Below are 25816 nucleotides of genomic sequence, written 5' to 3' on the forward strand. Positions count from 1 at the left end.
TGTGTGTGTGTGTGTGTGAATATTTAATTACAGTTGTGTGCTCGTGGTAAGCTATTCTCTGGTAAATAATCAGACATAATATGAAATGTTAGACAAGAAACAATACATGTTTAAGTCTGAAATCAGTATGGGAAATAGAATGGAGCTTAAAACAGAGAATGAAGAGTTTGCAAAATCATTGGAAAGAATGGGTAGGGCCTCCAAGAATCTTCTAGAACAATTCCACAAAAATGAGGAAGCTGCTTATAGAACAATCAAGTTCAAGAATCCACTCCCAATGCCACTACCATACCACTACAGCTCCCTCTGCACACCCATGAATCTGGTGTTTGAACAGTGGAATGCGGTTCAGTCACTGTCTTTGTAGCAACTGTATCTGGACATCCCCAAAGCTAGAGATTAGACACTGGATTTCTGCTGCAGAAAACCATCATATCTTTATAGCCTTTATTTTTTTAACCTATTTTTTAGTTGTAGATGGACAAAATACCTTTATTTTATTTATTTTTATGTGGTGCTGAGGATCAAAACCAGTGCCTCACATGTGCTTAGGAAAGCAGTTTACCACTGAGTTACAATGCCAACCACTATTGCCTTTCTTGCCAATGGGTCAAAGCAGCAAGATATTTTCTCTGCCTCATTTTCTTTTCCCAAGTCCATGCAAACACATCTGATTGAAGGACAAAAATTCACATTCAGAATTTTAGTTGTAGAGACTCTCGGAAAGGTAGTGCTTATTTGTAAGCTTGTGCAGCAGGAAGGCCCACTAAGAAGTGAGAAAGGAGACTGTGCCCAACTAACATTCAAGAACAGGTTTGTTTGTTTGTTTTTAAAGAAAAGCATACCTGTACTTATTCACTTATACTTTCCACTTCTTTTTTGCTTCTTTACTAGTCTTCTTTTGTTTTCTTCCCTAAAAGAGGATATGGATAGACCTTCTACTATGTCAATGTTATTACAATTTTTCTTTCCAGATGGACTTTATGGTGTTAGATAGCTGTGTTAGTCAGCTTTCCAACACTGTAACAAAATACCTGAGATAATCAATTAATAAGGGATAAGGTTTATTTTGGCTCATAGTTTGAGAGGCTTCAGTCCATGGCCACTTGACTCTGTTGCTTTGGGCCTGTAGTGGCATAGTTCATCATGGCAGGAGTGCATAGTGAAGGCCTGTCTACCTCACTGCAGCCAGGAAGCAAAGAGAGAAAGAGGAAGGGGCCATGTTTCCAATAACACCTACAAGGGCAGGCACCCAATGACCTAACTTCCTGCCATTAGGACCTACGTCCTAAAGGTTCTACTACCTCCCAATAGCACCAAAGGCTGGCAAACCTTCAACATATTGGTCTTTGGGAAACATTCCAGATCCAAACACTAGTAATAGCTTATACCTGGAAATGTGTATAAACTGACAATATTAAATTTCATTCTATATATTTTTTTTCAGATTCCCATCCATCATGACTGCCATACGACTACGTGAATTTGTTGACCGTCGCCCAGGGATTCCACCCAGGTAATGATCTTACAGGTGCACAGCCTTCCAGAGCTGAGGCAAGGCCGGCAGGCACCTAGTGCTTTTGCCTAACATGTGTGAGGTCCTGGGTTCAATCCCCAGTACCACAAAAAATAAAAAGCTATTAGGATCTGTCACCCTGCTGCTCCCTTATTGAGAAACAACTGCTGCCAGAGGAATCTTCTTTGGATTTAGGGAAAGTGGTAAAAAAAAAAAAAAAAAAGAAAAGAAAAAGAAATCCCATACAATCTGCAGAATACAAGTAAATAGGTATCTCCAAATTTCCAAGAGATCAGGAGGATTTGGGTTTTTCTCTGGGGAAGGGCTTTTAAAAAGTTGGAATGACCCAAATTTTGGATGGGGGCCTTTTATTCTGCTTGAGGTAAATTGGACCACCCCTGTGCTTCTGCAATATGGGAGCTGACTGCACAGATGGAAACCAAGGAGGAATTTCACTCCTTCTCCAAGATCATCTCTAGCACAGGAATAAAAAGCCCTATACATGTTTTATTGTGCCGAATTCATCTTGCTGAGAGGTATTGGATAACAATCTGTAAATCCTAACCTCACTGTCTTTCACCTTCTACCGAGATTTGTAATTCAGGTCTCTGGGGGAGCAACACAGTGAGACTTTCAGGTCAGCCTCATTGGCTTCGTGGATTTGAGCAACCTTTATGTTTACTTCAGTGTTTAATTATTTTAACAATATTTGGTCAATAGAGAAGTCCTTTGAACTCATAAGTTACCAAAGGAGGGGTGAATGGAATTCTCTTAAGAATCCTCTTTTCAGAAAAAGCACAGGTCCCTGAAATCTACCTAAGGAGGAAACAGGGTAGAGAGGAACAGGGACTGGTTCTAGTATTTCCTGATTCTTCCCTCCCCACAAGTCCTTGGTCTTTTTGTGGGTAGGTAAGACTGTTTTGTCTCCTGTGGGGCCCATTTAGCTGTGGTCTTGTCTCCTGGAGAAAATGGAAACAAATCTTTGTTGGTTTCTAATGCTTGGTGTTTCAGGGAGCCAAATCAGTCACTGGGTCTGGAGGAGCCTGGAGGTTTGGGGGAACAGAGTGCAGCAAGCCCTGGGGCCCACTGGACTGTGTCCAGCTCACTTGTGCTTATTATCAGAGCCATAAGAGGGGAGGCATGATCCAATAGCTCCATCTCTTCTTGCACCCTGTATAGCTGGTGCCCCACCTTTCTCCTGCAGTGCTTACTGGGGGCCACATCTATGCCTACCTTATGCTTTGTCAAAAACTATAGGTCCAATCCCTCAGCAAGATACATCAATTCTATGTCCAGGAGGACAGATCTCTCATCAGAATGCCTTGTATCCCTGTGACAGAACACCTGAGATATACATCTTATAAAGAGGAAAGATTTATTTGAGCCCACAGTCTTAGAGGTTTCAATCCAGGTTGGTTGGCCTTGTGCTTTGGGCCTGCGGCAGCACCATACATCATGGCTGGAGCATATGGCAGAGAAAGCTACTCACCTCATGGTGGCCAGGAAGAAGACAGAGGGCCCTTCAAAGGCACAATCCCTATGAACTAACTTGCTCCACTGAGGCCCCACCTCCTAAAAGTTCTACCATCTTCCAATAGCACTATGAGCTGGTTTTATGGTTTGGATATGAAATGTCTCCTGAAGACTTCTGTATTGAACATAGCCATGTTCAGAGGTAGGGATTTAAGGAAGTGAGTGGATTATCAGACTTTGACCTCGGGATTAACCATTGATGGATTCGTGATTCATTGACAGTGAGAGGTGGTGGAACCTTTAGGAGTGGGACTTTTGTTGGAGAAAGTAGGTCACTGGGACATGCCCTGAAGGGTTTTTCTCTTCCCTGACTTCTTCCCACCCTCTCCCTGCTTCATGGCTGCCATGAGGCGAAAAGCTTTGCTCTGCCATGCCCTTCCATCATGATGTTTCTGCCTTGAGTCGGTCGACCATGGACTGAAACTCTGAAAACAATGAGCCAAAATAAATCTTTTCTCCTCTAAGTTGGTTTTTTTCCAGGTATTTGTCACAGCAACAAAGCTGACAAACACAGCTGGATACCAAAACTTCGAACACATGGGCCTTTGGAAGACACTCCAGATCCATATTTCATCAGTTTGACTCCAGCTCACTGCCTTGACATGGGCCAGAACACCACTGCCTCTCCGCTTATCTATGACAACTCCCACTCTTCCCCTCCAACAATCTGTTCCCCAGAATGAGCTTCATAAAATGTTAATTGGATCACAGCCCTACCTTGAATAAAATGGCTCAACCCACTGCATTTATCATAAAATCTAAACTTATTGCTGTGGCCTATAAGAAAATACCCCTGCCTATCTCTTCTTCAATCTTCTCCAGGCCATGCTTCTTTCATACCTGGGGGCTTCAGATAGCATCTTCCTTCTGCCTAGACTGTTCCCTTCCCCGACCCTTTCACCCAGCATGTCTCAGTGTTGTTGCTAACTGGTCAGACAGCCATTGCTTGGCCCCTCTGGCTAGAAGAGACCTTCTTCCTCTGCCTACCTCTCCACTTCTGTTATCCCCTACCTCACACCCTTTTTCTTTATTGCCGATATCACAACTTCCGATTACTTTACTTCCTTCCTTTCTCACCACTGGAAGGATAATACTCATACAGCTCCTATTGTGTGCCAGACATTATTCTGACTACATATTATCTCATATAATTTTTGCAACAACTGTGAATTCCAGATGAGGAAATTGAAACATCATGTGAGTAAGTGATTATCCCAAGGTCCCATAGTACTTGGCAGTGATGGGTCTTATACCCACTGGTTGGGCTCCACCATTGTTTCTTGACTTCACTGCAATTTGCTACATCTCCAGATTAGCCCTGCTGATGTGGGGTTTGCTTACCTTTGTCTGAAATCCACTATCATTACCTCTGCTTAGCAGATAGCCACATATGGTAGGCCCTCTGTGTACAGTTCTTGAATAAACTAAAAAGAATGAATGAGAAAACTATTCTGTCCTTTATTTGTGGTTTGGCCTCCTGTGACTGGCAGGACCTGGGCCTGGCCTTCTGCTCTTCTGCATAGCATTCATCCAACTCATCTTTAAATGCCTAACCTTGAGGACTCTACCATACCAGGAGAAACCGAATTGCAAACCAGTAGAGGCACCTAATAAAAATAAATATTAAATGGCTCACAAGTAATTCGGACCACATATGATTCTCATTAAAAGAATAGTATTAAATGCAACTGTTAACTGGGACCAAATCCAAGCCACGGGCTGGAGAGCTGTCATTCAGGGGCAGGGCTGTTTGTGGCATTGGTTTTTGGAGTTCAGGATGTTCCTGAAAAGATCATTTCAAGTGCATTACATTTAGTGTGGTGCAGAAGATAAAAGATAGCAACATTGTGTCATATTTAAATGGATTTTTAAAATATTTATTGGGTTGTGGGTATAGCTCACTCATTAGAGTATGGGCTGAGGCCCTGGGTTCAATACCTAGCAAAAAAAAATATATTTTTTTTTTTCAATTGGAGCAGTCTCTCAGTCTCTAAAATATCCAGAGGCAGCTGTTGGATCAGCTCATCCTGCATGGGAAGATAGCAATACCTAACATGGAACATTTTACTCGCCAAGTACGAATATCTCATTTACTCTCATGTAACCTTTAATGGAAATGATAGTTATTGTGCTTATTTTAATAATGAGAAATCTGAGGCTCCTTCATTCCTTGAAGAGATAGTATGGAACCAGTAGAGCCTGGGAGGCAATAGGATAGACTACTGGTCTCCCAATCCCTGCCTTTAATCCCGTTTTCTGTATTTGGTTGGCCTTAGCTGAATTACTTATTCCCTCTAAACCTTAGTTTCCCAACTTGTTATAGTACTCAACACACTCTTTATGATTAGTTAGCTGCCTGAATGCGGTTTTCATTACCAGATGGGGAACTTTGGGTGAACAGAACATGTCTACCTACCATCACTGTGTCCCTAGTACCCAGCATACTGGAGTCACATTAGAGTTTGCATAAGTACTTTTTATTAAATTGGAATAACAGCCCATCTGACGTTGCTATGTCTTTATTGGTTTTCCTTTCTTTTTGCTACATCATAGTACTTGCTGTCTATCCATAAGTAGGAGAATCACCAAGTTCATACAGAAATAGTGACAAACTCTTTTGGATGAAAGGATGAACATCCTTTCATCGTGCACACACACAGATGACTCTTTGGGTGTGACATGGGGTTTAGGGAACTGAGTTTGATTCATGGCTTTGGCATTTACTAGGGTGATATTTAGAAAGTTCACTTAACCTCCCTGAGCCTCTTTTTACTCTTAAAACACAGAAAGTTAATAATATTTACCTGCAAGGTCACTGTGAGAATTAACATGAGATCATCTCTGTAAAAGTGCTTTATAAAGCATGAGGTACAGCCCAGGTGCAAAGACTTCTCTTTACAGAGTCACACTGACTCAGGCAACCTCACGCTGTGGTCCAGCCTCTGGAGGGATGAGCACCTCTGTCCTTGCCTGTGCATATTGAATTTTGTCTGAGACTAAACTCAGATCCTGCTCCAGTTACAGTCACCCTCCCAGGGAATAGGTTTGCTCTTCTGCGAACTGAACACATCATCTCAAAGAGCCAAGCTGTCACGACTTATAAATAATACACGATGGTATTGGACTCGGCTGGACTGCCTGCACCCACCCTAGGCAAAGGAAAGTGCTTTCTACAGCTAATTCAAAAATCTTGAAAGCCAAGTCAATAGGAGTTGGTCTGGGCAGAGCCCTGGGCAAGGCTCCAAGCCAAGTCTGGAAAGTTGGTTCATGCACTCACTTAGATCCATCGATTTTTGCCTCAGATCTAACCTCTAGAGGACAGGCTGGGTACTGTCCCAGCTAAGCATTTCTCCTTAGGAGGTAAAAGTTTTCCTTCAAAATACTGGTATTTACATTTATCAATTGGTAGCTGTTGTGTTTGAGATGAAAGTCATATGGAGCAGCTTGGAAAACTGACCCAAAGAGATGGAGGCAAAGTGTACCATCCTTTCTCAAATCTCTCCACCTCTCCACCCTGCCTGCCCTCCCTCCAATAGCCACCTCATAATACGCACTTTCCCACTCTCTCCACTCCAACTGAGACCTACCAAGAGACACACCCAAGGGACCGCAGGAATGTTACTTGGTGCTGGGGGAGGCTTTTCAATTCTCACAACAGCTTTACACACTGCTCCTAGGGAGCAGCACTTAGTTCGTTAGCCTGTATTTCGCTGGCATTTGCTGATGCATGCCAGCAAAGAACCCACAGGCAAAACACAACCTACTGCAAAAGCAGAATGTGAGAGACCACAGTGCCCCTTTGGAACCTCAGCAGATTCTTCACAAACTCCAAGGTGTTGCTTGGATGAGCACTTAAGAAAGCTTTGTCTCGACTCCCATGCATTCAGAAATGCCATTTGTTCCCTATTTGTGTGCCAACTTCTCTTTCCTTGTATGACTTAATCCTTTGCCGTTATTTACTATTCAGGGTTCAGTCATATTATCCCAGCCACTGGGCAGGCCCAGACAGCCTGTGGTTTTTCTGAAAATCAGAACTCCCTGAGGTCCTGTTTGCATAGACAAAGATACAGACACAGCTGCCCTGCTCAGCACTTGCCCTTCAAACTTGACAGGCCCACTCTGGTCCCCTGTTATAGCTTGGATCTTCAGTGTTCTCCAAAGGCCCAAGAGTTAATGACTTGTTCCTCAGTCTGTGACACATACTGAGAGGTGTTGGAACATTTAGGAGGTGGGGTCTAGTGGGAAGAGGTTAGGTCACTGAGGGAATGTCCTTGAAGGAGATATTTGTACCCTGGTCCCTCCTCTTTCTTCTTCCTTCCACCCACCACAAAGTGAGCAGCTTTGCTCCCACTACGTTTCCATCATGATCTGCTACGTTGCCTCAGATTCCAAAGCCATGGAACCACCTGATCATGGACTGAAACCTCCAAAACTATGAGCCAAAATAAACCATTCTTCTTTTTAAGTTAATTTATCTCAGGTATTTGTTACAGTATTGAAAAGCTGACTAACACACCCCCCTGCACACTCTACTCTATACCAAACTCTGTCTGTCTCTTGGCCTCTATAATTCCCCTCACCTGGAGTATCTTCCCAGTCCTATTTTCCTGTCCAAACCCTAGACACCTCTTCCTCCTTGATGCCCCATTGGCCTTTCATTTGGGTCACTATTTCAGCATGTAAAGAAGATTTTTGAGAACCAGGACTGCTTTTTAGCTTTGTATTTGCAGACCCTAGCAGAGCTCAGGGTACCTTATCTTCATTCAGTAAATGTTGACTAAACCTAAGGCATAGCTTGCATGCATCATCCAATATATGTTTAGTGAGCTTAATTTATGCAAGCCATGTGCTACTTTCAACTGACTCTCCTTTTGTATGAATTCTCATGGCATCTACAGAGTGCTCAGAATTTGTGGAGGGTTCAAAAAGACCCCACCTATCCAGGCATCACAAACTCTATAATGACATTTTCCCAATGATGGACACTTTCCTACATTCCTCCTCCAGGGGAAATGGCAATGTTCTTCTCAACTCCTTGTCTCAGATACTTCTCTTTTATCCTTAATCCCACCCCCTAAAATATCCCCAACCAGTCCTCTCTCTCCCCCTCCTTCCACATTTCTTTTTTTAAAAAATTTTATTCTCTTTTTTTAATTGACAGAAAACACTGTGTGTTTTTATCTTGTACCACACTATGTTGTGAAGTACACGTACATTGTGGAATAGCTAAATTTAGGTAATTAAAAAAATGCACTTCCTCGGTTACCATTTTTGTGTGGTAGCACATAACGTCACTCTCTTGACATTTATTAATCCATCATCTCCATATACATTTCCACCACATTGTTCAGAATTCCATCATATCCTAATAGTCTTTCTACTTCTATTCAGAGTGTTCTCAAATTTGAGAGCTTGTCTGGAAGTTCTAGCAGGGGATTGCAGCTACTCAAATGCCTTTGACTGAAGAACGGTCCTCTTCTGGGAAGGTCCTCCTCTTTGAGTACACTGCTTCAAGAGGGACACACATGGAGAAGTGAGGGAGGAAGGAAACACCCACTTAGCTAGCCAGATCAGGTGAATCAACCCTGGCAATCGGTGGGGTGACAGATGTCACAGCCAAATTGCCTTCACTTCCAAGCATTCTCAATTTGTTAGCACCACTGCCATCAGAGAAAATCTTTCTGTACCATGTCATTAATCTTTTTAAAAAATATTACAAAGACTCTTGACATCAGGTGATTCTCAAACTTTCAGACACAATACTTACTTTCTTTGAAAACAAGTTTATTCAGTATTGAAAATGCTGTCTTGAGCACTAATCTCCAGGATATATAAAGAACTAAAAAAACTTAAACAAATAACCCAATCAACAAATGGGCTAAGGAACTGAACAGACACTTCACAGAAGAAGAAATACAATCGATCAACAAACATGAAAAAAATGTTCATCATCTCTAGAAGTTAGAGAAATGCAGATCAAAACTACTCTAAGATTTCATCTAACTCTAGTCATAATGGCGTTTATCAAGAATACAAGCAACAATAAGTGTTGGCGAGGATGTGGGGGAAAAGGCATATTCATACATTGCTGATGGGACTGCAAATTGGTGTAACCACTCAGAAAACTTGGAATGGATCCACCATTTGACCCAACTATCCCACTCCTTGGTTTATATCCAAAGGACTTAAAATCAGCATACTACAGGGACACAGCCACATCAATGTTTACAGTAGCTTAATTTACAATAGTTAAACTATGGAACCAACCTAGATGCCCTTCAAGAGATTAATGGATGAAGAAAATGTGGTACATACACACAATGGAATATTACTCAGCCTCAAAGAAGAATGAAATTATGGCATGTGCAGGTAAATGAATGGAACTAGAGAATACTATGCTAAGTGAAATAAGCCAATCCCCCCAAACCAAAAGCTGAATGTTTTTTCTGATAAGTGGATGCTGATTCTTAGAGGGGTGGGGGGATGGGGATACGGAAGAATGAAGGAACTTTGATTTGTGTAGAGGGGAGTAAGGGGAGGGGTGGGATTGTGGGGATGAGAAGGACAATAGAATTGAGATAGGCATTATTATCCAATATACGTGTATATTTACACTACTGGAGTGACTCTGCACCATGTACAACCAGAGGAATGAGAAATTGTGCTCCACTTGTGTACAATATGTCAAAATGAATTCTATTGTAAAATAAATTAATTATTTAATTTAAAAAGAAAATGCTGTCTTGAATGTTGCTTCTATAATTCAACTCTGCATAATAAAGAGTTGGTGAAGAAGTTTTCTTCACACTGGTTGAAGAAATTTCAATTAGAAAAAGAATTGGGACAACACTGTCTTTTTATAACAAATATTTTGCAATGTCTTGGCATATTTTTGAAATAAAATCCATTAATAATATAATGTACCTATACATAATTTTAAAATATCAATATAGTATTGTAACTATAAAAGGAAATGTAATTTATTATAAAATAAGATACATTTCAGAATATAAACCTGAGCACCATGACCCCTCTAGCCTAGTCTTCCCTGACACCACTTGTATTAGTCAGCTTTCTGTTACTATAACAAAACAATTGAGATAACTAATTTATAAAGAAAAAATTTATTTTAGCTCATTGTTTTGGAGGGTCCAGTTTAATATGGGGCAGACCTGTTGCTTTGGGCCTCTGGTAGGTGTACCAGATGGTAACGGCAAAGGAGTGTGTAGTGCAGTACACTGCTTACCTCATGGCTAGAAGCAAAAGAGAGGTGAAAGGAAAGAGATGGAGTTCCACGATTCCTTTTGAGGTCACACTTCCCATAACCTAGGGACCCCACCTCCTGGAGACCAAGCCTTTAATCCATGGACCTTTGGGGAACATTTAACATCCAAACCGCAGCATCACTATATTCTGGTTGGCAAAATCATCTCATGTTCACACTCCCCACCAGCCCTCACCCCATTAGCTCATGTTTATGCTTCAAAACTTCCTCACAACCAGTGGCCCCAGGTGGGGGAGAGTCCCTCATCCAGGCTTATGAGCACCTCATGCTTTGATGTCACAGTGCTGCTCTATTTATAGCTCCTTTATTGTTTTTTTTAACTTAGGAAAATATACAAATTTATCAAAAGTAGAAAAAATAGTATAATGAGTCCATTTGTTTCCTTATTTCTATAATTATCAACATTTGTCCTACATATTTTATATATCCTTTTCTTTTTCCTAATATTTTGAACCTAATATCTGACATCTGAAGTATTTCCTTATGAATCCTGAAAATAAATTGCACTTTTTTTTTTTTTTAACTGATCTTGGAGGTTGTGGCGAGGGGAAGGGAGGCCTGCAGGTGCCATGAACTCAGGTATGGTGGAAGGACTTCGTTATGTCAGACACTGTCAGGAAATTTTGCAGGTTTTAGTTGCCAGGAACAGGGGACCAAATCCAAATGTATTTCTATCATATAACTGCCAATGTTCTTCCTTTAAAGAACTCATTGTAACAACTGCTTTTTAAAAATCAACTCTTTTCCTTCTCCATAGTAACTTCATTGTTCACAGAGGAAAGGATCTCCGAGGCTACTACCATGGGCAACTGGCAAGAGTTCATTATGATGATAGTGTGAAGAAAACACCCAGGTGGGACACCTCCTAAGTATTAATTTCCAAGAATGTCACCAAAGCTAAAATGATTTTTATGGGTGACATAATCTTAATAATGGTAACAATAATAACAAGTACTACTTCATGGTAGAAAAGATTTAGAAGGAAATACACCAACTATCAAAAAAGTTGGGTTTTGGGGCTGGGATTGTGACTCAGTGGTAGAGCGCTCGCCTAGCATGCACGAGGCACTGGGTTCAATCCTCAGCACCACATAAATGTAAAATAAAGATATTGTGTCCACCTACAACTTTAAAATAATAAATTTTTTTTTAAAGTTGGGTTTTGTTGTTGTTGGGAGTGGGTGAGGAGGTCTTTTCTTTCTTTTTTTCTTTTTACACTGGGGATCATCAAACCCAAGGCCTCACTCATGCTAATATGAGCTCTATTACTGAGCTACACTCTCTAGACCCAATAATGTCTTTTTAAATCAGTGGTAAGATTAATAGTATTTTGTATTTTACTTTTTAATCTTTTTTTATTTTCCAATTTTTTTATTTCTTTTATTTTATTTTTTTGATTTTTGTGTGTGTAGTGAGGAGGTTACTTGTGGCACTTTATCAGTGCACTGCACCCCAGCGCTTTTTATTTTTTACTTTGAGACAGGGTCTCAAAATTGCTAAGGCTGGCTTTGAACTCATGATCCTCCTGCCTCAGCCTCCTAAGTCTCTGGGAAAACAGGCATGTGCCACCACATCCAGCTTTCAATGTTTTTTCTAATGAGCACACGTTGTTTTTACAATCAACAATAAACAAAGAATTTTATTAAATCATTATTTAAAATCCCATGTCTTTAGGATTTCCAATTGGCCAAATAACTGAAACTTACTGAGATTCAGTTTCTTTCTCAGTAAAGTTACAAATTTGACCTAAATGTTTTCTGCCCTTCTAGGTCTGGTTTTCATAAAAAGAAAAAAACTAAAATCAGAGGTACTTTGATCTCTCTCTCTCTCTCTCTCTCTCTCTCTCTCTCTCAGCTTAGGGAAGCAGGAAACTATAAAGGCAGCAATTTGAGTAACTTATGAACTGTTTGATCTTAGGCAATCTTCATTCCTTCTCAATATCAACTGCCTTAATCTGCTAAACAAAATAATGGATATAAAATTCCATAACACATTAAGCACTCAACATACGATTACTATTACCCCAACTTCATCATCTAGTATATGTTACAGATTTCTCCTCTCCCAGTTGACTTTGGTGTAGCCAAACTCCAATTATTTTCCATGCAGAGAGAAAAGATCCATGGCACCCATACTTTGGAGCAGCATATAGTCTATATTTATATGATCAAACTGGAAGTAACTTTGAGGTCATCCTGGTCCAATCAGATGAATGAAAAATAGCAAGAGAAGTGACATCTTGCCTGAGGTCACACAGTATAAATGTTATACTTGAATTTACCCCTATTTTCCCATTCCCAGTTCAAGGCTCTTAGTTCTAACTCATATAATTATAGTCAACTGTACTTTTGTTTTCTGTTATTGTTTTGTTTTGTTTTTGAGAGAGGGACTCACTCTGTTGCTGAGGATGGCCTTGAACTGCTGGGCTCAAGGGATCCTTCTGCTTTTGCTTCCCAAGTAGCTTGGGTTACAGGCATGCCACTCATTACAGCGACATCCTCTACTAGGGTACTGACAAGAAGGGAAACAGGACCCAGAGCCAGAGCTGTGCAAGGCACAGGGGCACCCTCTGAGTTTGTTCTTTGTGCAATCTGACAATGTCCTTACTCTGCCCACCACCACTCCACCACCACCAAAACCCGTCTGACTAATGCCCAAACATCAGTCCTACCAGGGCATGGCTCTATTAAAGGAACCTGATTTTACTTGGCTCTTACAAGACTTGTGCCTGCCAAGGTTCAGCATTAAGATGCAAATGTCAATCTGTAAGTTTATTAAGTGTCTAGTGAAGAATAAGAATAAAAAGTAAAAATCTAAACAAAATGCTACCAAAACAGGAAATACTGTGGTTCTTAAGACCATTCTTAGGTGCATTTTGGAGGGAGTATTTGGGGGAGGAGGATTTTTAAAACAAGAAAGTTATTATTCATGTCCAATTTTGTTCCAAGATGAAAAAAAAAATCCTAAAAATAGAATGGACTGTTTCATGAATTGGCAGGTCAGTCTATGCACAGGAGCCATGCTTTACTTCCATTGTTGCATATGTGCTGCCTGAAGCAAGTATCTAAATCTAGTTATTGTAATTGTGGTGTCACCTGATAATTGTCTAATGGCTTACCTTCCCCAAATATCTTCCTCCACCAACGTGGCCTTTTAGATTACAGTCTTTTGAGTGAAAGTCAGAAGGGTGCTGTTGTGTTATTTGAAAAGGTAGAATGTTCTAGTTCTTGAGAAAGACTCCAGGCAAAGGTGGAGGCAAGCTGGCAGTTCATCAGGAGAAGATCTAGGGGGTGGTCCCCAGGATCAGAACCCCCAGTGGCACAGAAGTGACCAGACTGACAGCAATGGTCACACAGAACCCAAGCCCACAGGAAACTGATACAGACACCAGACAGCTAATGTTCTCATTGACAGCAGGGACAGCAGGAGACTCATTCCATAGGAAAAGGAGTACTACCATCCACCACTTAAAGCACCCACTTCACAAGGCCAAATACCTATTAAGCATGAAAGAAGAACAAGCAGAGGTGCGTGGGTGTTCCTGATGCTTCTCCAGGCCCATCCACAACAGATCACTCTCACCCATTCAACAGGTTTCCCACGGCACGGTGAGATTCTTACTCTTGCCTTTTTTTTTAAACTTCAGACAGCGTCACTCCATTTCCACCTTGCAATCAAGTTTTTACACAATCAGGAAAAGATTATGAATTTTTTTGTTTTTATGCTGAGGATGAAAGCCAGGGCCTCATGCACACTAGGCAAGTGTTTTACCACTGACCTACACCTTCTGAACCCCAACATTTTTATTATTATTGAGTAGTTTTGATCACTTCTTTGTATGATGTGGTCACAGTAAATGATATAAGACTATCCTACTCAATCCTGATTGAATTTAGATGTTCCAAAATAACAGTCAACATTTAATACTTTACATCTATAGCAGCACACCTCACTTATTTTTAGCATATATAAATACATACTATAATATATCATATAAATTATATATATGGTGTGTGTGTATGTGTGTGTGTGTGTGTGTGTGTGTGTGTGTGCCTGGCACAGTGATGATGCACACCTAACAATTTCAGTTACTTAAGAGGCTGAGGTAGGAGCATTGCAAGTTCAAGACCAGCCTGAGCAACTTAGCAAGACCTTGTCTTGAAGTAAAATTTAAAAAGAGCTAAACAGGGGCTGGGGATGTGGCTCAGCGGTAGCGCGCTCTCCTGGCATGCGTGCGGCTCGGGTTCGATCCTCAGCACCACATACCAACAAAGATGTTGTGTCCGCCGAGAACTAAAAATAAATATTAAAAAAATTCTCTCTCTCTCTCTCTCTCTAAAAAAATAAATAAATAAAATAAAAAATAAAAAGAGCTAAACATGTACTTTAGTGGTAGGGCATTTGTCTACATGAGTGAGTCCCCAGGGTTCAATCCCTAGAATCATACACACACACACACACACACACACACATACACATATACACATACACAAAAAAATATTTAATAGAATATTTAAAAGATACTGATGGCAAGCTGTCTGTGTGGTACACACTTGTAATTTCAGTGTCTCAGGAAGCTGAGGCAGGAGGATTCCAAGTTCAAGGCCAGCCTCAGCAATTTATCAAGATCCTGACTCAAAATAAAAAATAAAACAGATTGGCTATGTAGCTCAGTGGTAAAGCACCTCTGGATTCAATACTCAAAAATAAAAAAGAAGGAGGAGGAAGAGGAAGACATTGATAATAAAAAATTGAAAATTACCAATAATGGTATCACCCAGAGCTAATCACCAGAGCTAATCATCCAAAATAGGATGAGATAGGGTTGGGAATGGTATTGTGGAACCTTTTTTCTTTGATAATAGCTTTATTGGAGTAATTTATATGCCATACAACTCATCTATTTAAAATGCATAACTCAAATCAAAACCTTTGTTTAAATTTAATAATATATTGTGGACATTTTCCATCTCAAAATTATAATTCTACTGCATTAGTTTTCATGGTGGTATGGCATTCTCTCTATATGTCTATCTTAGTGACTAAATAATTCCCTATTTTTCTTTTTAAAAATATATCCTCATTTGTAATTGACAGTAGTCATACATGTTTATGGGAACCGTGTGATATTTCAATACATGTCTACAATGTGTGATAGTCAGATCAGGGTGATTGGCACCTCTATCCCTTCAGCTGATTCCTTTTTTTTTCCTACCTGAAAGTTCTTCTCTCTCTATCATTATAAAAACACTTTGTAAGCATTCTTAGAACTAAGTCTTTGTTAACATTCCTAATCGCTAGAATTGTTGAGACAAAATATAAGTTTATTTTCAAGGTCTTAATACATATCACCAAAGTTGTAGGTGAATGTATACTTACATTCATATCTGAAATACTATACTGATAATGAAGGTTCCCATGAGGGTACCCGAAGGTATTTTGCCATTACATTTTGATTATTGTTTACTTTTGACTTTGGAGAGTGTTTATAATAGAGGTACAAGAAGGTTGTGATTAATTTGAGGCCTATTAAACACCAAGATGCACCACTGTGCTGATCCACCTAAAAGAATTCATTGGTTTCTTGAAGGACCCAAACATGCATAGAAAAATTACAATGGGCAAAGGCAGAGTGGGGGGTCTATCTGGCCCACAGGACACAGCTGTGGGTGGGCGGAGTCAGTGGAGGTTTTGATGCAGGTTCTCTTCTGTGACCTGCACTGGGGAGGAGGAGAAGGAAGGATGCTTAAAGGGAAACTGAAAGCCCTGCACTATCTGTTGCAATTTTGGCAGGCCCAACATCACTTCGAGGGAGTGGGCTGTGGCTGATGAGAAAATGGACCTCTTTTCTTCCAGTGGGTACTCATCAACTATTTCTCTTTACATTTAGACCACTCATAGACTTGGCAATTCCAACCGAGAGAAAAACTCCGTATCAGCCTCAATTAGACCAACAAACGCTCATTCGATATATTTGTTTTAAAAGTCTTTCGAAGCCTGTCGACTCGTGGTATAAGGAAACCACTTACCAGAGAAGCTACTCTCTGCCATTTTACGACATTGGTGAGTCAGGTCAAGTGATCTTGACCACTGAGTTAACCCTGCCTGGGCCACAGATCAGCACATTCCCTGGGCTTGCTGACTCAGAGAGCCCGTTTAGGACCCGGCTGGGGGCAGGGATATGTATGTGAGGGTCTGGATGCAAAAAGAAGTTAGAGGGGTGCCGAGGGTTCCTCCTTTCCTCCTTTCCTGGCTCCCTGCATCTGGGACTTCAGGGATGAAAATCTGCAAGTGTCCTTCTTAGGAAGCAGACTCCAGTCTGAGCCCTGAGTCCCTGTCCCACCACAAATTGTGAGTGGGCCTAAACACATTGTTGAGGGAACTTCTTTTTCTTTCTCTATTTTAAATGATGTTATGACAATTACTTGACATATATGGAAGCATGGTTCAAAAATTCCCAACTCCCCTCACTGTATTTCTCTGTTTCAGCAGGTGGGCAGAGGGATCCTGACAGTGTACAATGATGCCAGCTTAATATTATTGACATAGTCATTAGTGCTTTGGGTTTTTGTTTGTTAAATGAATTAACTCATTTGGAAGACTTTGTAAATGAACAAACCCCAACATTTTGGGGGCTCTTACATGGTGTCAAGGACATACTTAGTCCTACGGCAAGCTCTCTGAGGTGTTACCATCCCATTTTACAGTAAGTTGCAGGGACCATTCATTAACTAGCCCCAAACCACATAGCCAGGAGGTGAGATCAGCAGGATTCAGGACCCAGAGCATTTCACTCCCAAATGTGGCCAACTGTGAAGCTATAGTGCTTCTGTCATAGCTGAGTGTCACCTGCATGAGTTACTATTTAACAATTTTCTTTAATTCGAGTCACATGAGAAATGGTGGGAGAAAAAGGATTTAGCCTTCCCTCACTCCTCCCAGAGTGAGCGGGAATAAGCTGGAAGGGCAGAGAGATGGCCCCAGCTGGATCTCAGGTCCCCAGGGAACAGCCAACAGTAGCATCAGGAGGAGTGGGAGCCAGGCAGAGACAGGCCAGTCTTGGGAGAATTGAGCCAGGGACTAGGTGGCAATAGATGAAGCTGGGATAGGGCCAGCGATTGACAAGAGGTTACAAGCAGGGCAAAGCTGGGTTCTGGAAGCAGGAGAAGGTTGGAGTCTGAGAAGGGAGGGAAGTGAGAGCCAAGAAGAAAGATAGGGGCTGAGATGAAGGTCATTTAGAGAAGGAGGGGCAGGGAGGGAGTGAAGAGTGGTTGGGGTGGGGGTGGCAGAGCCCCCTTGAGGAGGTTGTGGTAAAGGAAAGTAAGGGGGCTAGGGGTATAGCTTAGGGCTAAAGAAAGTGTGAAGCCTGGGAGGTGAGGAGGGGTGGAGAGGAGAGGTTGTTCAGGATGTGCCAGTAGGACTCCTGCCCTACAGACTGACTGTAAAAGTGCAAAATCTGTTGCATGAGGGAATCCAGTGGATTTCCAAAACAAGAGAAAACTGGACCCTTGCCAGGCATGGTGGTGCACACTTGTAATCCCAGCTGCTCCGGAGGCTGAGGCAGGAGGATGGCAAGTTCAAAGCCAGCCTCAGCAAAGGCGAGACACTAAGCAACTCACTGAGAACCTGTCTCTAAATAAAAATACAAAAAAAAAGAGAGAAGTGGGCTGGGGATGTGGCTCAGTGGTCAAGTGCCCCTGGGTTCAATGCCCAGTACCAAAAACAAAAAACAAAAACTGGACCCTTGTTATAATTCTTCTGCTAGGAGGAAACCTCATTAGATAGATACAAAAGGTATTCTCCTTCACTTATTTCAGAAGACAGTTTCTAATTCTTTCCAAATCTACAAAACCAAATGAATGTTCAGCAGAACAGTTAAATGTTTACCATCTGCTAGGTACCTTGTCCTCTGCTAGATAAATAGAAAATCCAGGCAATGATCTCAGCCACAGGGACCTTACAGTCCAATAGGGAAGAGGACCTCAATCTTTTAGAGAATGACCGAATACCAACTAAAGAAGTAGGAGTCCAAAGATGAGTTTACTGGAGCCTCACTACAGCCGGTTTCAGCTAGGAATGCAGCATGCATGAACAGGGCCTGAGTTGGACTGTGTGATGGGTCTGTTGGGATGGGCCACCAGGGACAGTGGATGCTGTGGTGAGATTTGTTGGGACTGGGGGAGGATGTTGGCCTGACTAGGGCAAGGGAGAAGACTTTTCCCTGGAAGCCTAGGGAAAATCAAATTTGGACAATCAGAGTCATAGTCAGCTGAGTGACCCAGCTCTGCTCAGGACAGGGTAGAGAAAGCAGGTGCTACAGACAAGAAGAGCAGCCAAGAAGCTGTTGCAGTGGTGCCACGTGTGATGGTGTGAAGTGGGGGACAGGATTCAGGCATCATAGTGCCGCAGGCCTGGCACCCTTCTAGCTGTGTGGTGTTGGGCTAGATACTCAACTTCTCTGAACCTTTTTGCTTCTCAGTAAAATAGAGACTCGAAGTCTACCTTTAAGATAGTTGTTAGGATTTAAAATATCTCATGCCTGGAACTGTGCTAAGTGACATTCATGTATGCTCATCATTAACACTAGTTGTAAATGTCTCCATGAAGTAGGTATATTAGAGATCTTAATCACCTACTAAAAGTTGGGCATGGTGGTGCACGCCTGTAATCCCAGCAACTCAGGAGGCTGAGGCAGAAGGATCGAGAGTTCAAAGCCAACCTCAGCAACTTGGCGAGATGCAAAACAACTCAGTGAGACCCTGTCTTCGAATAAAATATAATAGGGCTGGGGATGTGGCTCTGTGGTAGAGTGCCCCTGAGTTCCATCCCCAGGACCAAAAAGAAAAAAACAACCTACTAGAGCAAGTAACTGTTGTCAGTTCAGGTCAAACCTAGATATGCCACACTCCAAAGACAGTGCTCGTAAATTGAGCTGGGAAGGTTTGAGTAGAAATGGAGTGAGGATTTATATGGCAGAGCACTGGAAGTGAGGAAAGATGGTGCTAATAAAGAATGTGCAAGAGAAGAACTAAAGATCACTCCACAGCCTCTTGTTTTTGCAAGATTATTGGTACCTCTGATAGAAATAGTGGTTTGAGGCAGATATGATCAAGTTGGGGTCTGTAAACAATTGAAAATATGGTGCTATAAAGTGCAGGCTAGGCAACAGAAGATGAAGAACAGCTTTGGATATCCCCTACTTAGTGAGGTTTGAAGCCTGACTTACTCCAGTGTCATTTATATTGAAATATTCACTGCTCTATTCATTGAGTCAGTGATTGAATGCATATTAGTTGTCTATTGCTGAGGAACAAATCATTCCAAGACTTTGTGGGTTAAAACATGAATGATGATTTTTTTTTAATGTCTTAGGGGTTTCCATGGGTTGGGAATTCCAAAACTGCTCAGGTGGGCAATGGTGGCTGAGGCTCTCGAGATTTCAGTCAGAATTCAGTGTGGCTGCAGTCTCAGCTGAAGGCTTAATGGCTGGAGGATCCAACCCAAGGTGGTTTAGTGACAGCATTGTCAAGCTGGCTGTTGGCTGGAGGCCTCAGTACTTTTCCATGTGGGCCTCTCCATGGGGTTGCTTGAGTGTGCTGATGGCTTGGAAGTCAGCTTCCTTTAGAATGAGTGATTCAAGACTGAGGTGGCAAAATGCAATGGCTTTTATAACCTAGGCTCAAAAGTCATACCCTGTCACCTCTGATTTATCCTATTAGTCACATACAGCCACCACTAAGGTCGGGTGAGAGAGGCACAGATAATCCTCAGAAGCTGGCAAACACAGTGTGACTATTGTGCACCAATTATAAACGAGACGCTGTGCTATCCTGGGGATACAGTGACCACAATAGACAGGACACCTGCTTCCAGAGAGCTGGCATTCTGCTGGAGGACACAGGACATAGCCAGATACACTTTTTTAAGTTATAGATTTTGGTAGAGCTATAAGGGAAATTAGCAGGGTGATGAGCACAGTTGAAGGAAGTTCCTTTAAATAGAGCTGTCAGGGAAAACGCGACATAATTTTAGCTGAGCCCTGAAAAATAAGAATGAGTCATATAAAGAACACTTCAGGCAAAGGGAGCAGTAAAAGCCAGATCCTGAAAGCTGGAAAAGTCTTGCAGATTTGTGGAACAGAAAGAAGGCCATTGTAGTTTGGTGGGTAGTGAGTTAGGTGATTGAATTTTATTTCAAGAGCGATGGAAAGTCATCAAAGGATTTTGAAGAGTGATATATTATTTAAATTTGGGGGAGGATGGTCCTGGGGATGAAGCCTTGCGTGTGCTAGGCATGCATTCTTCCCTCACCCCTTCTATTCTGGAGAGATCACTCTGGGTGCTGTTAAGACAATGGAAAGAGACAAGAGGGAGGGTATGCAGACCACTGAGGAAGCTATTTAGTGGTTTAGACCAGATATGATGATGGCTCATAGCAGCAGAGAAGATGAAAAGGAATAAATGGACTCTACAGAGATGTGGAGGTGACATTAGATTGGACTGGTAACAGATTTGATGTTAGGCACATTTTTATTTATTCATACTTATTCCTTCAGTAAATAATTTGAGAGCCTATGTGAATGCCAGTTGGTGTGCTATTTTTCACAATTTAATGTGAGCTGAAAACAGACACAAGTTTTCTACACTCAGGGAGATTTAGTAGAACTAGCATGGAAGTAGCCATAGGTTCTACCCTCCATAAATGCTGGGAACCAGTTTATGGGATGCTATAATGGCATACAGTAGACAGGAGGTTTCCCTGGGGAAATGAGCCAAGAGCTGAAGGATAAGCTAACTAGGCAAGAAGGGAAACACATTCACAGAGAGTAGTTTGTGCAAAGGCCCTGTGTTGGGATGGAACATGACATGTTTGAAGAATTAAAAAAATAAAGAGATCTGGGGACATAGCTCAGTGATGAGTGTGTGCTTAGCACATACAAGGCCATAGGTTCAATCCTCAGCAGAATAAGAAAGACTTTACTGGCCATATTCAGGTTTGGGGCCTTTAGCCTCAGAATGGGACACAGTTGAAAAGTTTTAAAAAGAATAGAGATAATGATGAAATTTTCATTTTGAAAAGATTACCCTAACCATGAAGAAGAAAAGGAGAGGTAGGGAAGGGAATGGAGTAGGCCAAAGATTGGCTATGGAGAGCCAATTGTTGTGATTTGGTTGAGGTTCTTAATCTTGGCTATATCACTTGAAGAGTTTTCAAAATATCCAGATGCCCAGACTATACCCACCCAGTAGGGGGTGGTTGGGGTGACCTAGGCATTAATAGCTTTTAAAACTCTCCAGATAATTCCATTGTGTAGCCAAGTTTGGGAACCAATGATTCAGGCACCTGGTGATGGGTTGTATCGGTGCAAAGACTGAGATGGATTTGAGAGATACTTAGATGGAAACTGTTTTATAAACAACAGGCAGGCAAAAGGTTGGTACATAAGAGGCCTAAGAGAAGAACATTACAGTCAGAGCACTGGTAGAGAAAAGAGCAGAGACTGAATCAAACATATTCAGATCAAGGCACAAACTCTTTCAGGAGTTTTGGGGAAGGACTTTTCACAGAATAAGAGAAAGCAAGATTAAGTTGTTTATCTAATCCTCGGGTTGTTGAGCTTCACCATTAGGCCAGTCTTTGTGATTAGATTCTTTTTACATTTATTTATTTATTTATTTATTTATTTATTTATGCAGTCATGGGGTTCAATCTGCATGTCTTGCACATTCTAGACAAGTCTTCTACCATTGAGCCACACCCCCAGCCCTGTGATTAGATTTTTCAGGGCTGAAATCATGTGTAGATTAGTAATCTCTTGCATTTCATGTTCCCTTCTCTGAGGTTTCTAATTTGGCAAATTGTTTAGGAACAGAATAAACATAGACTATGCATGATAGGTCATGTTTATTGCTTTAAAAAATCTTCCTCCATTAAAATTCTTTCTCAACACACATCATTTATTTACTTAGGAAACACTTATTAAGCACTGACTATGTGCAGGCCACATTGGAGGATATAGAGCAGGCTGTTCTCAGAACTTACAGCTTGGGAGGAGGAGTCATCCCTCAGAAGAAAGTTGTCCCTGAATTACTAACCCTGGGACCAAATAATTAAAGATCATTCTTCCAAACTAAAAATAAATGCTTTTAGTAGCTGCGTGACCCTTAGGTTCTTTGACCCTCAATTTTCTCACCTGCAAAAAGGATAAAAAATAATATCTACCTACTAGAACTGAGATATATGTATAAAGAATTTAGCATTGTGCTAACAGCAGCAGTTTGATACAAAGTGGTTCCCAGATAATGTAGTACTAAAAGGCTAGGGGGGAGGTGGTCTAGAATTAGGCTGTCAAAATGCAAATTTGTGTGATTTATTCATTTTATTTACATTTTGGTATAAAAGTAGGCTTCTTAACTGGAGACTGAGCTAAAGAAATATCTTCTGGCTAACTAAGTCCCTTTTTCCATATTTTAAATACAGCCCTTTGCCTTACATGCCATAAATTATTATGTTATTATGCACAATTGCTAAAATAACAGTGTGTTAAAATTAAGGAGTAATCTTATAATAAATCATTAATTTGTTTTAAATTCCAGGTTGGGACCAGAAATTAGCCACCATTTCACTGAATCCTAGACCACTGAATTCAGTGCCAGAGTTCTACTGTTATGAAGACAACAGTGGCTTCGAAAGATACTTTTAAACTAAAATAACCCTGGCCTTGGAACAAAATAACTTCCAACATTCTTAGAAGACTCTTGAAATAAACTGATGGTAGAACTATTTTTAATTTAAGTGTGTATACAACAGCTCTAAGCTTAAAACATTTACATGTTACAAATTCTTTTCAGATTAAGTTGATCAGCCTACAACTGGGAATCAAGATCCTGCCTTAAGAAAATGTGTCATGGGTTAAGGGTACATAGCTCAAACACTTGGCTAGCTTGAGTAAGCTCTGGGTTTGATCCCTAGCAACACAGAAAAAGGAAAAAAAGGAGGGAGGAGGGAGAGGGAGAAAGCAGGGGAGGGAGAAGAGAAAGAGAAAGGGGAAAAAAAAAAGAAGACAACTTGTCATATGACTAATACCAGTCATTGATGATGCAGACAAACCATCTTATAATGGTAATATGTGAGACTAGGTAAGAACATATAGTAATTGCATCTGCTCAATATCATTGTTGAGGGTGGGGGGAGAACCTGGAGTATATAGCCAAGTAGGAAAACAACTGAAGGGGCTCTAGATGAAGAAATCCAGGAAAAGCACAGGTCTGCAGTAAGAGGCAGGGAGGGTTTGAAAAGAAGACTGTCTGTGTATACAAGTTTTAACATCCCTATGGCAGCAAGAAGAAAGCTTGGTGTAAGTATGCATCAATTCCACAGGCAAAAAGCCAGAGGGTCTTCTTTAAAGAAATGATCTCAGAGAAAAGAATCTTACATTCTGACCACTAGGGAATTCTCCAGCATACTAATTGGCTTCCTACTCAATCATCCTGGAATAAAGCCTTGGGTTAATAAACTTCTTCCAAGAACAGTTCCATATAGCTTTCCACTGCCTTAGTCCTTGACACTGTCAGCCAAGCCATCATTAAGTGATCTGAAAAAATAATGCAACATGAAAGACAAACACCCAGGGGGCTTGGGTTGTGGCTCAGCGGTAGAGTGGTCGCTGAGGTAGAGGGCTCGCCTCGCACGTTCGAGACCCTGGGTTCGATCCTCAGCACCACATAAAAAATAAATGAATAAAATAAGAGTATTGTGTCCAACTACAACTAAAAAATTTAAAAAAAAAGAAAAACAAAGACTCAATTAAAAAGAAATGACATCAGATGAAAGAGAATTCAGGAGACACAAAAGAACATAAAATAAATAACAAAACAGCTTAAGTTAGGGTTCTCCAGAGAAACTGAATGTTTTATTTATTTATTCATTTATGGCTCATGAGATGATGGAAGTACATAAGTCCCATGATCAATCTATCATCTGCAAGTTGGAGGCTCATAAAGCTCATCTGCAAGGTGGAGGGGCTGGGGCTGTAGCTCAGTGGCAGAGCGCTTGCCTTGTACCTGTGAGGCACTGGGTTCCATCCTTAGCACCACATAAAAATAAATAAAATAAAGGCATGCTATCCATCTACAACTACAAAAATTTAAAAAAAAAAATTTGATGGAATGGTTCCAATCCAAGCCCAATGATGTAAGTCTTGGTCCAACTTTGAAGCTAAGAACTAGAAGCACTGTTATCAAAGGTCAGGAAAGAACCTCTTTCAAGCAGAGAGCAAATTCATCCTTCTATTCCCCTTTTTGTTCTATTCAGGCTTCAGCAGACCCAATGACGTCCTCCCATGTTGGTGAGGGCAATCTTCCTTGCGCAGTCTACTAATTCAAATACTAATCTCTTCCAGAAATACTCTCACAGATAAAACACAGAAATAATGGACTGAGAATTCCCTAGTCCAGTCAACACACTAAAATGAACTATCACATGTCCACCCACCCCTTGTCAACTTGGCACTCATACACATCTTCTTAAACCATAACCTCCAAATGAAGACCAGTAACATAATAAACTAACATAATAAACTAACGTAATCCCGCCTTTAAACACCTTTGCTTTCTGAGGTTTCAGTTATTTAGGGTAAACCTCAGCCAGAAAATATTAATGGGAAAATCTAGAAATAACTCATAAATTTCAAATTGCATGTCATTCTGAGCAGCATGATGAGAAATCATGCCATCATGCTCAGTCCTGCTTGGATGAGTATCATTCCTTTATCTAGTATATTCAAGTTATATATACCTGTATGTGTGTATACAGTCACGTGGCAGCTAGCTTATTAGTTTGACCATCACAGTATTGTGATGCTGTGTATAGGGTTTAGTTCTATGTGTGATTTCAGACATCCAGTAGGGGTTTTGAAATACATCTCCTGAGAATAAGGTGGGACTACTCTATCCTGTGTACGACCAAAAAAATGCACTACTCCCAATGTTTATCACACGGAAGAGGAGAAAAAGTCCTTGAATGAAGTTTACTCTTCTGATATCTGGAAACTTAAAATTATCATGAGAAATTAACCAATATTCATAGTATTTGTATTATGCTACATAAGGGAATAAGAAAACAGATATTTTGCTTAACATAAGTATAGATACAATCATATTTATTAAAAAATTATATGCTCATGACAATTACAGTCCTCATTTGGTCATGTGGTTGTACTGCTATTTATAACTGCCTTCTACAACACATTCTGTATTCCCTTTCCCTTCAGCAAGCAATTCAGTCATGTTTCTTTGCTCAGCTGGATAGTCCAAATATTCATTCCTGAAGGGTCTAGGTCATTAGTAGTACTACCTAGATGCTGGATGGGTGGCTGTAGTTTTCCATTGACCTCACAGGGTAAACTAAGAATTGTTCCTAATGCTCTTCCTTCCCTCCATTGTTGAGCAGTAGTCCAATTCCCCTGTGATAATCCGGATCAA

The 25816-nt window shown here is 41.0% G+C and overlaps 1 protein-coding gene across 1 annotated transcript; it reads left to right on the forward strand.

The window, feature by feature from the left end:
- Positions 1-1460: 1460 nt before the first annotated feature.
- On the forward strand, positions 1461-23230 carry Spmip3 (sperm microtubule inner protein 3). Its single transcript, XM_026390779.2, has 5 exons — positions 1461-1516; positions 11092-11187; positions 16225-16397; positions 22931-23027; positions 23173-23230. The coding sequence occupies exons 1-5, from the start codon at positions 1461-1463 to the stop codon at positions 23228-23230; spliced, it is 480 nt and encodes a 159-aa protein (XP_026246564.2).
- Positions 23231-25816: the final 2586 nt, after the last annotated feature.

This window comes from Urocitellus parryii, chromosome 9 (genome assembly GCF_045843805.1).
Source record: "Urocitellus parryii isolate mUroPar1 chromosome 9, mUroPar1.hap1, whole genome shotgun sequence".
Lineage (NCBI taxonomy): Eukaryota > Metazoa > Chordata > Mammalia > Rodentia > Sciuridae > Urocitellus > Urocitellus parryii.

Bases quoted from the DNA above. Each gene is read 5' to 3' on its own strand.
- Spmip3 (XM_026390779.2), top strand. From the start codon at position 1,461: ATGACTGCCATACGACTACGTGAATTTGTTGACCGTCGCCCAGGGATT. The intron at 11,188-16,224 runs GTGGGACACCTC...CTTTACATTTAG, and splicing joins AGTGTGAAGAAAACACCCAG to ACCACTCATAGACTTGGCAA. The intron at 16,398-22,930 runs GTGAGTCAGGTC...TTTAAATTCCAG, and splicing joins TCTGCCATTTTACGACATTG to GTTGGGACCAGAAATTAGCC.